The sequence below is a fragment of the Polypterus senegalus genome, chromosome 16, assembly GCF_016835505.1.
Source record: "Polypterus senegalus isolate Bchr_013 chromosome 16, ASM1683550v1, whole genome shotgun sequence".
NCBI lineage: Eukaryota > Metazoa > Chordata > Cladistia > Polypteriformes > Polypteridae > Polypterus > Polypterus senegalus.
In genome coordinates, this window is record NC_053169.1 from 19,076,677 (window position 1) to 19,092,430 (window position 15,754).

Below are 15,754 nucleotides of genomic sequence, written 5' to 3' on the forward strand. Positions count from 1 at the left end.
CCGGGCAGGGAGCCACCGCAGGGCGCACACACACTAGGGACAATTTAGAATCACCAATGCACCTAACCTGCATGTCTTTGGACTGTGGGAGGAAACCCACGCAGACACGGGGAGAACAAGCAAACACCACGCAGGGAGGACCCAGGAAGCGAACCCAGGTCTCCTAACTGCGAGGCAGCAGCGCTACCCACTGCGCCACCTTGCCACTCCTAAAGACTACTGAATATTACTTATTAAAGTCATATAATGCATGAGGAATATGCTGTGTACATTAACAGCATGTATGAGTACTTCTATGTTTTCATTTGTCCACATTATTGCACTTAATTTTGACCTCTGTTTTTTTTTTTCTTTTTTATTCCAATTTATATTTGATGTGGCAACATTAAAATCATGTAAAGCACCAAGTACAGTACTATATATGCAAGACATGGCCACTAAGATCACAAGTTAAAAGAGCTCTTGATCAGTATGATGGCAGTCAAATCGTTAAGTATTATTTAAAGTCCTAAAATGCACAGTATTCTGTGTTCATGAACTATGTAAACACTGTATGACTTGTTAGGATGGAAAGAGATCTCAATAATCAAAGGGTTTTTTTTCCATTTGTAGAATAGTCAATGTAGAGTAATGTGGCTGTGTTTCTCTTTTTTGGAGGTTTTGTTGAAGAGCTGCAGATTCAGCCATTGCCTCACTTCTTCTAGGCCAGACTCATTCTTCATGCCAATCAAACTGAGTCTAACAAGCATGCATTGTCTTAAAGGAAAATGCATTCATGCAGTACCTGACCACATGCATCTAAAGCTGATGTGTCTTCTTATAAGACTTCTAGTCATGGGTTATGTCAGATCTGCTGCTTGAGTTCAAATCACCGGACCACGTTGATTTAAAAGACTGAAAAACATTGTTCATGTCACATTTACTGACTGCCATCCAACTATCCAGCACAGTCAAGCTCGCCTACTTTTTCTGACAGCCATGTTGCCGGGCAGAGCCACCACTGAACAATGGGCCAACAGCCACTGCGAGTTTAACAGCAATTGCAGAAACCCCCTTCTTTTTTCATTCTTTCATGGCACATAAAAGTGCAAGACAGCAGAGAGACCAGCTTCTCTTCTGGTTGTAAGGTCAAAAACATCCACTTCTTTATTTCTCATCACTGCATACACGAACTACATTTCCTGATGAGTATTAATTATTTTTCAAATCTCTCTCTCACACAGAGACAGCCCTACAACTTAAAGCAAAATCAAACGTGTTTGACTTTATCATAGCAAGTTGCAGGCTAGAAGGAGTGAGACACGAGGTATGTCACATTACAAGACTAGCTTCATGGGGGTGCACAGCTGACTGCTTCCAACTCTCTAAGTTTATGTAAATGAAGGCTACCTTTGAAAATCACTGGAAAAGTCATCTAATGTCACATGGCCTTAAAGCTATCATAGCATGAGGCAGCAAAGATGAAGATCTGGAGAGATAAGAAGTGGCATTTTCTTTAACAGTAGTAAGTAATCCAAGAAAACTGTTAAATTATATTATTTATTTTCAGAATGACTTTTACCAAGGTTTCACAGTTTTTCAGTATCACTAACTTGTAAGGGTATGGCAAACTTCCATTGAAGAAGCAGAATTCAAGTGAAGGCCCAAGAATACATGAACACAGTAATCCTTGTACTTACATTTCACTGATGAAAATGTTTCATGCCCATAAGAAATAAAATGTTTAGTTAAAGTATCCTGTTAAAACATACCGTAAACAAAGCTAATAGGCAAGAGGTCCTTATGTTGATTGCCCCTTTTTCATTAGCTTTATTTGGGCATTGGGTTCCCACTGAATTATTTAACAATCTTCTGTGTTTGATTGGTATGTTTTTCGGTTAAATCTGAAAAACAATATCAGTGTTTGTCTTGTTGCTAGAAGAAAAAAATGTAGTGATGACAACTACTGAGAAAGCATGTTGTACTAGGCAACAGATAATAAAGGGAGCTAACAAAATGGATCACTGCCCTAGACTGCAGTGATTAGAAATAAAAGGTGAGCAGAAATCATCTCTGGTTGACACCAAGGAAGGATGTGGCTAGAGAAAAGAGTGACACTGTAAAGTATCTGCATCTTTGTTGAGCAAAATGTCAATTGGCCAGGGCTTCCCTGTGACAGGCATTACAGCATGGATTACTCAAGACTAAATTAATTTACCTGAATTTAAAGTACTAAATATTAATAGCAGTGAAGACCAGAGGTTTTCACAGACATACAGCGTTTACCATTGAGTAGCACCAAACATCACAGGCTAAAGCTAAAATTCAAAAGGGAGTCTGAAATTGAACTGTCAGCCAGTGTAGAGTCCTTTATTTCCTGCAATTCTGATGTGTCTCTGTTCTACAAATTAAGCACGTTGTATGATCTCTACCAAAAGGCAGAAGTTATGGATATCATACAGATCTACAGTTCAGAAAAAGATATACTGTATACGACCAATGTTCTTTATACTCCAGTTTAACTTAAGGGAGATCTTTCATTGGAAAATGTGAATTACAGCACGGCCTTATAATAATGAGGTAAATGCCATGCCAAGAGTAACTAATAATATTTTAAAAATGATAGCACTGCAAAATAAAAAAAAAATCCAACTGAGCAGATTGATTGGACAGCAGCCACTTATCATGCAGGCACTTCCAGATCAATGTGAAAGCTGCAGCTCTTTTTCTTGTAACTGTATGACCTCATGCACCCCTGGGACGAACTGACCTGTATTTGAAGAGAACTTAGAAGCCACTAGCATCTCTTTACTTCCACCACTTCAAAAGCAAACACACCCATTAACACTAGAAAAAGTAGGACAGCATCATTTTCAAAAAGCTAAAAGTACAAAAATAAAAGCTCATTGCCAGTCATAGCAGATGAGTCACATGCCTGAAGAAGTTACTGTAGAATGCTAACAAGGAACTTCTCGCCAAAGTCTGCTCTGCCAGTCAGGGTGCATCCATTGGTGCAGACACAGCTAGAACTAGCCACTCACAGCTTTCTCAATGAAAAACCTGGGAAGCGTACATTTTGTTTTTGCCTGTTATTTTTACAGGTATCTGCAAGCATGAGTGTATGCTTATTGTAAGAACAGTCTGCAGTTAGCATAGCTAGCCCAATGAACCCAGTATCTGAAAACAAAACTAGTATTTTTTAAAATAAACCATAAGGCCAAAAGTATGTGGATGCCTCTCCTATTGAGCTCAGGTGCTTCACCTGCGCCAATTGTTAACAAGTGCATCAGAGATCCAAACTGCCTCTGGCAGCAACATCAGCGCAGACACTGTTCGTCTTCAAATTCATGAAATGGGTTTCCACATTCGATCAGTTACATAACAAGCATAAGGGCATGCTGCCACTGAACTTAGGAACAGTGGAAAAGTGTCCTCTGGAATAATGAATCCAGCTTTACTATCTGGCAGTTTGATGGACCAGTCTGGGTTTGGAAAAATAACAGGAGAACACTACCTTCTGGATTACCTAGTGCCTCTATGTTAAAGTGTGATAAAGGAGAATAATGGTCTGTGGCTGTTTTTAAAGGTTTGCTCTAGGCCCCTTGGTTCTATTGAAGGTACTGTCAATGCCACTGCACAAAATGACATGTTAAGACAAATGTGTGCTTCCAACTTTGAGGCAACAGTTTGGAGAAGGCCCTTTTTTATCCAGTATGACTTGCCCCTATGCATAGGAACTCAAGTGGCCTGCACAGAGAACTGAACACATTTGCAATGAATTGGAACGCCAATAGCAAGCCTTCACATCAAATGTCAGCACCTGATCTCAAATGGGCATATCCTCCCTCAGACACTCTCCTAAATCTTGAGGAAATTCATCCCAGAAAATGTGAGGTTGTTATAGATACAAACACAAACGTGGGGTCAACACCATATTAATGCCCATGATTTTGGAAAGGGATGTCCTAGAGGTCCATATAGGTGTGAGGGCCAGGCATCTGCCCATATAGTGCACACTGGACTCACTGCAGTGAAGCTATATGGGCTCATTAAAGAGAGGCTATCTGAAAAGAAATTAACCAAAAAAAAAAGGTGTAAATATGTTCCGAATCAGTAGAACAGCTGGTAACCAACATAATAATTCCCTAAATAATATTAAACAATTCTAGTATGTCACCCTAGGTCTTGGTTTATGTTGAAAAGATTTAGCTTAAATCAGTCTTTCCCTATAGCTTGTATCCAACTGTCCCGAAATTAGTCCAGTGGCTCTTTTTGCCTTTAGTAATGCTAGAGTGTTCTTAATATAGAGCCCAAAATATAACACAATATTTCAAAATGCATCATCACAAGTTTGCTATACAGCTTAAATATAGTATATTTCACTTAAATTATTAAATTAAAATGATTTAGAAATTTCTACTACTTTTGTAGCATAACCTGGACTTAAACCAGTGAGGATAAGGAATGTAACCACTCATTTACGTTTTTATATTTGGCTTTTTTTTTTTTAACACATTTCAACATTGGCAATTTACAAAGGACACATTCTGATCTAACTAGATGTTGGTCAATACAAGTATTATTTGATTGTACTGATTTTATGAAAATACTGTATTACAGATGACAGAGAACACTACATACCGTGACTTATTTGTAACCAGTTCATCTTCCGAGTTATGCACATAATACCAGTCCTGCACAGGAGGCGGCTCTGCAGTAAACTGACAGTGAAACATGGCCTCCTCATTTCTGATCACTACCTGATCCTGAGGTACAATCACTGGGCGGGGGAAACTTGGATCTGTGGACAAGAATGAATATACAGTGTAAGATATATAATTCTGATCATAATAATAAAAAACAGTGCATATCCATCAGTGTCTAACAAAATGGTGCTTACAGAGAAATGAGACGGCCAAACATCAGTTTAGTCTGTCAGCATTACCATGCAAGTAAAAATAAATCATACTTGATAAAACTTGCTAAACTATGTCAGCATGACACAGGAGGATTTACAACAGGATGGTATGAAAGGCCTCTATGAATTAATATGGTCAATAACTACATTCCAAAGTAAAGAACAAGTAGTCAGTTTACACTAAACTATATCTTGGACCATGGGGGATTATTTTCACAAGTACGCAGTTTTACTCCACATCAAGACTATAAAGTGTCCTTAAAAGCAACAACATCCCCTCAGCTGATGAAAACATTCCAGGTGGAAACACAAGAGCACGTAGATTGTGCATACCAGTCATGAACTTTCACAGAGGTGTTGAAAATGCTTTCTACTAAACCTTGGGCTGGCCAGGATTAGGGACAAAGGAGCATGACACACCCGGAGATAAGAATTCTTAAGTCTGCATGCTTTTTATTTGAATCCTTCAATTACTAATACTCTGATATTGAGCAAGTGCTTTATTAGGTTTCACCTATAAGAACGAGTTAGCTGTAACCTTGGCACACACAAAGGGAAGTGTTTGCTTTATTCTTCATTTCATTTAGCATGTTGCCAGGCTGTGGCACACTTGTGTGTGGTCTCATTCTGCAGCACCTTTCACCTGTCAAATCAGAACAACAAATGTTGCTAAGCAGCAGAGTCTCAGGGGACCCTCTTAAATAAAACCACTGTAAGTACTGAAAGATTTCAAATACTGGGCGACAAATCATCTACTACCTATGCAACATGTCATGAAAAATAAAAACAGTTATAACACTAAAGAAACTTGGCTCTTTTAATTGACATTCATCACCTGTAAACTTGGAAATGCAGCAGGGTCTTAGGGGATATAACAGGGCGAGGAAACCGAGCAGATGCACCTGCATAAATCTTCAAACAATTAGTGGTTAAATTAAACTTATAAATAGTTTACTTGATTCCTGTTTAATGCTACTACAGTAGTGGAGGATGTATGAGTTATTTTGCAATGTCTCACTCTATGTTTAGCTTAAAAAGGAGTGGCTTAATGGATAGAAATTGCACTCTTGTGAGACCACATTTATTTTATGCATGCAAAGTAAGTAAACAAAATTAGTATTGTATTCAATGATAAATCGTTAAAATCGTGTGTGTTTTATCATATTAGGTAACACATATTAAGGACATGACAGAAGAAAAACAAATAACAAAACACCAACACAGGGCAGGTAGAGTCAAATCTAAAAGAACAGTAACTACCTCTTGCCTGTCTTCTGTCATTCACTCAAAATGAAACAGCAAGATATCTTAAGCACCTTATATTAAAACGGTTAGCTTTAGGTTCTTTTTTTTAGTGTCTAAATATTTTGTATTGATGTCAGTTCTTGTTTCAGTTTCAAACAAACTTCTATCATCTGTAGTCACTGTGCCACAATACATGGTCTGTCATAGGAAGAGGTAAAATTGTTTAAATAATGGCCTGTCATCACCTTTGAATGAGTAACTAGCCTACTTACATAGGGTGTGACTCAAAATTGAGCCATAATACAGGTAATTAGGTAAACAGTTCCCCAAAATACAACCAGGTACTTCTTGGCTTTCATAATTACAGCAAACATGAAAATGAGAGGTAGTTTACATGAAGCAGTTCATCAAAAATGGTTGTCACACCTGCAAGCAGCACTGCCTGGATAAAAAAAGATGTTAATCTATTCCACCAACTGAACCAGTGAATTATACAAGAATGCTGGAGGAAACCACGTACAATCACTTGCATAAGGAATCATCCACGGTGAGGGATTAACAATGCACCATGTGCTAAGTAACTGAACGAGTATTCCCAGTTTACCATGGGGCTGACTGAGATTCATTAAATCCTTTCATACAATTTGAAAGAAAAAAAAAAGTAGGAGGAATCAAGGATTTTTCTCATCAAGATTATGATGGCGACACATTTTTGCCTGCTGGAATTTAACCTTACCTTAAGTCAAATAAAGATTGGAATATTACATTTCAATATATGGCAGAACTCAACCACAAAACCACAATATCCCCATGTCATGATCAAAGTTTCATGATAATGGTGATCGTGGTGTTCCTCGCAGTTCCCACCTCTACTGTATATTACTGTTTGTATATTATTGTTTATTGTTCTTGACTTCTGGCAGCATCCTGTGTGATCTTCACACCCTCTTAGGTAGACTTTGACAATTTGAATGTTTTTGTTTTTATATATCTAACCATTTCCTTTAAAAGTATATTTTGTCAGCATGCAAAAATAACATAACTGCTCATTAGACCTCTGTGGTTCAAAATAAAGGAGCAGTGATCATCTTTAAGTTGTACACACAATTAGAGATTCTAACTTACTGACACCAACACAGCAAAAAACTGAAGTACATCACCTATAAAAAGTATTCAACCCCTTGGAAGGTTTTACAATCTATTATACAGCACTGAATCACAGTACATTTAATTTGGCTTTTTTGACATTGATCAAGAGAAAAATGTAAAAATGAAAACCGATCTCTGAAAAGTGGTCTAAACTAATTACAACTATAAAACATAAATGATCACTTAGGTATTCACCGCTTAATGTCAGTATTCACAAGATGCATCAAGGAAAGCCTTCGGAGTCTGTGTGCACAGGCCTCTCCTCTCTCTCCATCATCTTTGCATATTTGGACACTGTCGTTTTTTCCATTCTTTTTGGTAAAACTGCTCAAGCCCTGTCAGGTGGCATACTTTTTCAAATCTTGCAACAAATTTTCAATTGGATTTGAGATCTGGACCCTGATCCAGTTACTACAGAACATTAACACTGTTATTTTAAGCTAGTCCTGTGTAGCTTTGCATTCTGCTTGAGGTTTATGTCTTACTGGATAAGAAATCTTCTCCCCCAAGCTACAGGGTTCTTACAGACTGAATCAGGTTTTACTTTTATTTTGCTGCACTCACTTTAATAATCATAAGCCTTTTAGAGCCTATTGCAGAGAACCATCCGTATAGCCTGATGGTGCCACCACCAAGTTTCACAGTGGAGATTGTGTGTTTTTGGTAATGTGCAGTACGTGGCTTACACCAAAAATGGTGTTTAGCCTGATGGCCACAAAAGTTACATATTAGTTTCATCAGACCATAGAAACATCTAGAAAAAAAAAACAATAGCTTTCTCTTTGTCACTCTCCTATAAAGCTACAACTGGCGAAGCACCCGGTGCTTTCACCTCCTGTAGTTTGCAACTACTTCAGAGTTCACAGAGATCTGCTGGTGGCCACCCTCACTTGTATTCTTCTTGCATGATCATTTGGTTTTGCGGATGGACTGCTCTAGCAGATTCACAGCTGTGCCGTACTATTTCCATCTCTTAATGATTGATTTAACTGGAAAATTAGTCATTTGGATAACTTTTATGTCCATCCTGTGACTTGTGCATTTCAATCACCTTTAACTGAGTTGCTTGGAGTGTTCTTTTGTCTTCATTGTTTAAGTTAGGAGACTAAACTGTGAAAGTGCCACATGGGATGGATGGGCACCCCTACTAGAAGAGGGGGAAGGTTCCTTACCTGGACAGGATACCACAAGTGGACAGAGAGGCATACCGACCAAGAGAGAGAAAGGGGCCTTAACTGAACAGAGTCTCACCAAGTGGATAGACAGACATTGCAGCCAAAGGAAGAGTTCCCTTACCCGGACAGATGGAAAAGCATCCCCAATGGATATATTTACGGCACCTTTCTTTTCTGGGATGAATAAGGAAGGACACTAGCAGCCCCCCAGGTTCTATCACAACTGATTTATCAGAAGTAAACCTTCAACATTCTGGTGCTTTTATACTACAATCACCCTAGCCCAAGACAGATGACCTCAATTGAACTAATTCTGAGACTTTTAAAACCAGTTGGAAGCACCAGTGGTGATTTAGGCACAACATATTAATGGGGTGAATACTTATGTGATCAATTACTTTGTTTTTTTGTTTGTAATTAATTTAGACCAATTTACAAAGATCTGTTTTCACTTTGACATTAAGGAGTCTTTTTTTGTTCTCAGTGTCAAAAAAGCCAAATTCAATCCACTGTGATTCAAGGTTACAGAACAATAAAATGTGACCACTTCATGGGGCGAGTACTTTTTAAAGTCTTTTTTTAAAGTACTGTATGCTGTTCTTTCATTACTTGTTTATGCAAGTAAAATCATTACTTGTACTTTTCTTTCCAGATTTACTCTTGTAACAGAGTGTGAACTTGGCAAATGTCTAACATTTGTCATATCCCATTATTTAAGAAGCAATGGGCTTGGCTGGAAAAATGGCATTAGACACTTCTACCCTGGAGGAAAGGAGAAGGATATTATGTATTAAGCCCATGCTTTTCAAATGGGACCGGATTTTTTTACAGTGCAGCACAGCAAAATCTATAAAGACCAATTAGGGAAACACAAACATGTGACAAAATCTTGTCGTTCTCTGCATGTAGAAGATTAATAGCCAACTCTCTAATGCATCTCTTGCACACATTTACAAAAGTTGCTTTTTGATTAGTTTATAATACATTGCATTAACCACATCAATCTTCTTCTAGTCTGTCCTCCAGTAAACTCAACATACCTCTTCTAATTTTTGAGCGCAACGTAAAATAATACATAAAGAGCCCCTTAAGCAACTGATACTAACAGTTGAAATCTGAGCCTTAAGAATCAACCAAAACATCTCTCCACAAGTAACACTCATTAAAGTTCAAGCCCTTAGAAGAATGAGGACTGATATATGAAGAGGTACTTTTCACACCTCTACTTCCTAATGTTCAACCGAGGAGGGGGGGAGAAAAAAAAAAAAGAAACTCACTTGCCAAGAGCGACCATTTTAAACAGCATGTTGCCTCAATAACACATACCTATAATGTTGAGGGTGAAGTTGTCATTGCTGCACACCATTCCCACTGCATTCTTCGCACAGCAGGAGTAAACTCCATTATCATCTGGGTTTGCACTTTTTATTGTCAGGGTGCGCTCCTTATTGCTGACTTGGTGGCTCTTCTCTGCTAGTCTAATGCCATCCTTAAACCATTGACACGTTGGGCTACAAGCAAACAAAAATAAAAAACATTGAGAACTTTCTGCTGTTGTACAGTATATGTTTAATGTCATTACACCAGTCTTAAAATAAAAATGATTCAATCTTGACAGATGCGGGCATTTAAAGTATGCTGTTATTATTATAAAATTTTTATTGAGGTATGTATAGCGCAAGTTAAACCCATTTAAACAACTAGCAGAACCACAACTGAATCTGCATCTGTAACCCTTGAGAAACAAAACCCCAACTCCCCACTTGCAATATGAATCAAAGGATGGCAATAAAAGGTGGTCTGAGCCAATCAGAGGAGGAGGTGCAAATGACCACAGCAGCCAATAATAAAGAGACAGAAGTGGAAACAGCAGAAGCTGAGATCAGGATTAGAAGTGCCGATCACCGGCCACCTGGCCCTTCATCCAGCAGGACCAAAGGGAGCCAGTTTCTAATAAATGCTCCAAGTGCTCACTGAAGGGTTAAATAAAGAAAATAACATTTCCAAAAGTGTTTGGTTTTTTTTTTTTTTTTTTGTAAAAACAACCCATCTTTTTACTGAAACATGTGTGCTTCCACTATCTTATGAATGGTTAAAAAAAAAAAAAAGTTTGACTTTATTTGTCATGATTTCAGCTTTCATGTCAAAACACTTGAAATAATAGTGGGGTGTGTAAATTTCTGATGTCCACTGCAATCTGTAACACGAACATTCATTTCATGTGATTTTGAACTTCTAGCACAGAAAGTGTTAAATAAGCAATGATAAATTAATTTGGCCAGATAAGATGATTTTTCTTTTGCTAAGGTAAAACTCACCGTGGATGCCCATCAATGTGACAGCGAAGTGTTACTGGTGCTGAACTTTGGATCTCAGAAACTGTGGCTGGGTCTTTTAAAACAACACCCCCTGTTTCCAACCCTAGAAAATGAAAGAAAAACACCACATTAAAAATGAGCAGTGTGCACGTTTCATTTCTGTCGTTTTTTTTTTTTTTTAATAATAAAAGAGTTCTGGTTTGCACTCCTCACTTTTAAAATTCACCTTTCCTGTTGGCAGCGCCAGGACTGCTGTCCGTGTACTAAATGGTTGCCAGCCGGAATGACCTTTACTTCAAGTGATTAATCTCTGTCCAAGCTTTCAGGTCAAATTCAGCTTACCAACAATCTTCAAAAGAACAGCTGCACAGGTGTCATAAACCAAAACGTCTCGGTTGTAGTCTTTGTCTTTCGTACTTTTCTCGTGATTCTAACTATTACCATGTGGATTACAAGACAAAAAAAACAAACCTTTGACTGTTATTACAAAAGTGCTGACAGCCTGGTGGATTTCTACACAAAGGTGTATTTTATTTTCACATTAATCGTAATATACAAGACTGTGCAGGCTTACACTATCAGATTAAACAGATGAAAGAACACGGGCCACCTGTTACCTGGATTCTTTTAGCCTTGGTCATTCTTCTGCCTCTCTTGCTTTAATTTGTCCTTAGTATCATGATGCTTATGATTTTATGGAGTCACTAATTCAAGATAATGTTTCAGTTATTGTATGTTCATAAAAACTTCTTATAAATGCTTTGAAATCACATCAGTTTTTTATCCATTGAACCCCAATTCACTGGTACGAGAAAACCACCACATGTGACGTGCCGTTTGATACATCGTGATGTGTAGTTATGCAAGACAATTAGCTTTTTTGAAGCCCACTTATTTTTCTCTCTCTAGATCCAGTTTAGGCCATTTATATACCATTTCTATGCCATATATAGTGCAGGAAATTACGCCCTTATGACACAGCTGCATCTCACATTGCATGTCAGGACAAAAACCAAGACGTAAAGGTCAAGGAACTCTCTGGTGGTGAGGCATAGATCAGGGCATGTGGATAAAATCATGTTTAAAGCTCGGCGTGCTCCAAGCTGCAAAGGGGGGGGTGGTTGGTTTGAAGAATCAAGCCGGAAGAGAAAAGTCTCAGGAGTACAGCTAAAGATCAAGGCAGATCCTAACAGAGTTTTACAGCAGTAGACCACCATTAACATAGCTCCTTCTCAGATGCAAAGGCAATTCACCTCATTTCAGGATGGTTATGATATCGATGTGTTGAGGCAGCAAGGCTACTCTCTGTCCCATCATGTGGTATGGTATAATACACTGTCTCAACAAAACAAGTGAAATGTTATTGAGAAAACAAAACACACTATGTATGAGGAAAGTGAAATAAATACAGAGCTGTACACTGACAAACTGGGGAAGGAAAATGGTAACTATGTAGGAACAACAACGGAGCACGGTAGACCGTTAAAACTATGAAAAAACTACTAATATAAATGAGCATAACATTTATTCTTCAGCATCATTTTTCTATTTTGGCAGAGATTTAAAATGGAAGAAATATTTAAAAAAAGAAAAAATAGAAGGAACTTTAAAGGCAAATTGCAATGCACAGCCACTAACTACGACACACATGTATGAGATGTGGGAGGAAAACTGTACTGGGAATAAACTCGAAGGAAAACCACGCAGATTCAAGGACTGCAATACACAGGTTTTAGTTTTACTTAAAAAGAAAAAATAATTTGTCAAATTGATTTGTTACATTTTGAACATATTCTCAAATAGGTCTTTCTTCCATCTATCGACTGAGGCTACATGTTACATTACAAGGTGGAGGGTTAGCAGCCTTGGTCATGCTGATGTCAGTAGACTATGACTCACAAAGGCTGTAAGAAATGCAAAAAGGAGATTCAGAAAAAATGCCTGGCTGCCATGTAAGTCATGTAAACTCAACTATGTTTCATATAATTGACAATATAAGAACACAAACCAAGCAGAAAAATGCAAAGTTCTTAATGTATGCCAACAGTTGTGGTTTTAATATAATGTAATAAAACTTGAGAACATCACACCGGAGGTTTAGTAATTTGTTAGGTCTCCGTAATATACTGTAATGTGCACGGTCAAATGTAGAAGGTGCATGAACATATATATATAGTGAAAACTGGGGGTAAATACTGCATTTTTGCATAGTCTATGAGACCCTTTTCTTCTTCTGTTCTGCACCATCTCAGATCAGTCTGGTGACGGAAAATATGTGTCATTCTAAACATCTTCAGGTCTTTAGATCCTTTACTGATATTTTAAGTAATAATTAAAAACAAAATCAGGAACAAAATGTACTATCCTGTATATGAAATGTTTGCCAAAAAAAACTGAACTTATGACACTGCCCATATTTTCTCAAGACAAGTTTCTGCTCTGTGGGCTGTCAAATGAAAATGGATAATCCATTCAAGCATCCACTTTCTGAACCTACTTTTTCCATAATGGAGGAAGCCATGCTTCTATAAAGAAAAAGCAAATTTATCTGTGTGTCGTAAGATACACAACTGGTTTTGTAATTACAACTTCTAAAAAAATAAAAAACTATATGTCAAGGCACTCCTGCGTCTTGCATGTCTTTAACTTAGATGCTTGCTTCAATTTTAAACAAGTCTACTATGTAGCAGAGAATTTTGACTGCGACAATCAGAATATTGTATTGCCATTTGATTTAAATTACCTCATTTCAGACTTGCAATGGATTTTCCAAAATGAATAAAAAGGACGTATCTGTTCATTAAATAATGTTTGAGAAAAAAAACAATTTCCTCTCCTCTGCCTAATATGTTACAGCTTTGCTGTATGTTTCTTTTATCACGATGACAGAGTACAGCTGCTGTATGCCAGGACTTGTTATCTTGGATGTAAAATAAAAATGATCTTTTTACAGTTACGAAATTAATGAATTGCCAAGAGGCCACATAATAAAATTTCTTAAATTTCACAATATCTCACAATTTCAAATATTATTAGATGCTGGCACAAGTCTACTTCCCATATTCCTTTTATGTGTCATGCTGGCTTCGCATTTCAGTTCCTTTAGTGGTTTAGCAGTGGACTTTTCTTTTAGAATATCAGGAATGTTCACAAGCAGCACCGACACACAGACGCTTATGCTGCCACTTCACAGTCGTAGGATGCCAGATTTGAATCCCAGCTTTGTTGCCATTTCGATGGGGTCTGTTTGTTTTCCAAGGTCTGCCACAGGGACTCCAGCTTCATCCCATATCCCAAAGCCCTGCAGTTTTTGTTAATCAGTAAGTGTAAATGATCCTAGTGTGAGGTGATGGCGGATGCGAGAGAAATGCAATGGACTGGAACCCTCTGCCCAAGATTGGTTCCTACCGTAATAATAAAAATATTTCTTTACATTTATATTGCACTTTTCTCATTATTCAAAGCACTTTTCATAGTGTGTGGGGAGCCATTTCAATAACCACTAACGTCTTGCACCCAGGAATGCTGGATGATGCAACGGCAGCAACTTTTGCACCGGTAAACTCATTGCACATTAGCTATAAGGTGGTGAAGTAGTGAGAGACAGACAGCCAAATAGAGACAGTAGATGATTAGGGGGCCAAAATAACTAGGCCATGCCTGACAATTTAGCCTGGACATCAGGATATAACCTACTCTTTATGAAGGATGCCCGGGGACCTTTTATGACCACAAAGACTCAGGACCTTGGTTTTACGAAGCCATTTTTACAGCAGTGTCTCCATCACTACACTGGCCTCACCAACACCTCTTCCAGCAGCAACCTAACCTTTTCCTGGTTGGTCTCCCAACCAAGTACTGGCTGGGCCAGAACATGCTTAACTTCAGGTGGATGACCTCTTCTGAAGTTCCACTGGTTTGGCTGCTGGCCTTGTGCCTGATTGCAACGGTATGGAATACATCATCCTGCATTGCTTTAAAAGTAGATTAAGCAAAATTCAGCAAATTAATAGAACAAAACAAAATTCAGAATTTTTAGTAAATGCTTATGAGTAAAACTCTAACATCAATACACTTCAGGGTGCAATGGCACTGCAGAAAGCAGCTGGAACTTCTATACATTTACAATACTACTACTTTTTAAATGTGTTTATACTAATCTGTGGACTTTGGACTCATGTTAATAATGTCATTTTCTGACTTCATAGCATCACCAATTATATAGTACATTCCTTGTTTTTGTTGTAGAGGTTTTACATTTCACCATTTTGTTACGACCAGAATTAGCTGAACACTGATCAGGGTATAAAACACTGGGAAAGGTACAGTACGGGAAAGCATTTGATCTTGGTCTTAACAGATACATTAGCAGTGGCAGCCATGAACCACAGACATGCTGGCTCAACACCTACTTCAAACCTACTTTGTGACCCTGAGCAAGATATTTAACGTGCCTGTGCTTAACCTGTAAAGAAAAATTTAAACAGTCTTGTTGGTATTAGTAAAGAGCCTTGGGATTTGGGGGCTGTGGGACTTGGAGGGCTTCATAAAATAGAGGTGGGATGTTTGTTTGGCAGTACTGTTACTATAAACACACTTGAAATGACATCTATTAAATGTTAAATATTCATCCATCATCAGACCTACTTTATACATTTCAATGAGTCAAGAGGCCAAGGCCCATTATGGTATTACTGGGGGCATAGTAGGAATTAAGCCAGTCTGTAAAAGGACACACTAACACATACACACCAACAGTTAGCAGGGGTATCCCTAGGATCTGGGAAGAAAAACTGTAGTGTTAGAGGCGGGGGTCAGGTGGTGACAGGATAGATAAGCAAACTTCACGTAGTCAGACACTGAACCAGGATTTGAAAGAAGCCTACTGGGCTTGGGAGAAACTAAAGAAACAACTGTAAATATTTACAGGCAGAAGATAAGGACATATGTTCTAGAGCCCATACTGCTCT

General features: G+C 38.1%; 1 protein-coding gene across 1 annotated transcript in view; it reads right to left on the reverse strand.

Moving 5' to 3' along the window:
* ptk7b (protein tyrosine kinase 7b) overlaps window positions 1-15,754 on the reverse strand; it is a 214,900-nt gene that overhangs the window by 47,707 nt on the left and 151,439 nt on the right. The window contains exons 3-5 of the mRNA XM_039739114.1: window positions 10,785-10,887; window positions 9,793-9,977; window positions 4,621-4,780 (exon numbers count right to left, since the gene is read on the reverse strand). Coding sequence (XP_039595048.1) covers window positions 4,621-4,780; window positions 9,793-9,977; window positions 10,785-10,887 — 448 coding nt within the window. The remainder of the gene's footprint in view (window positions 1-4,620; window positions 4,781-9,792; window positions 9,978-10,784; window positions 10,888-15,754) is intronic.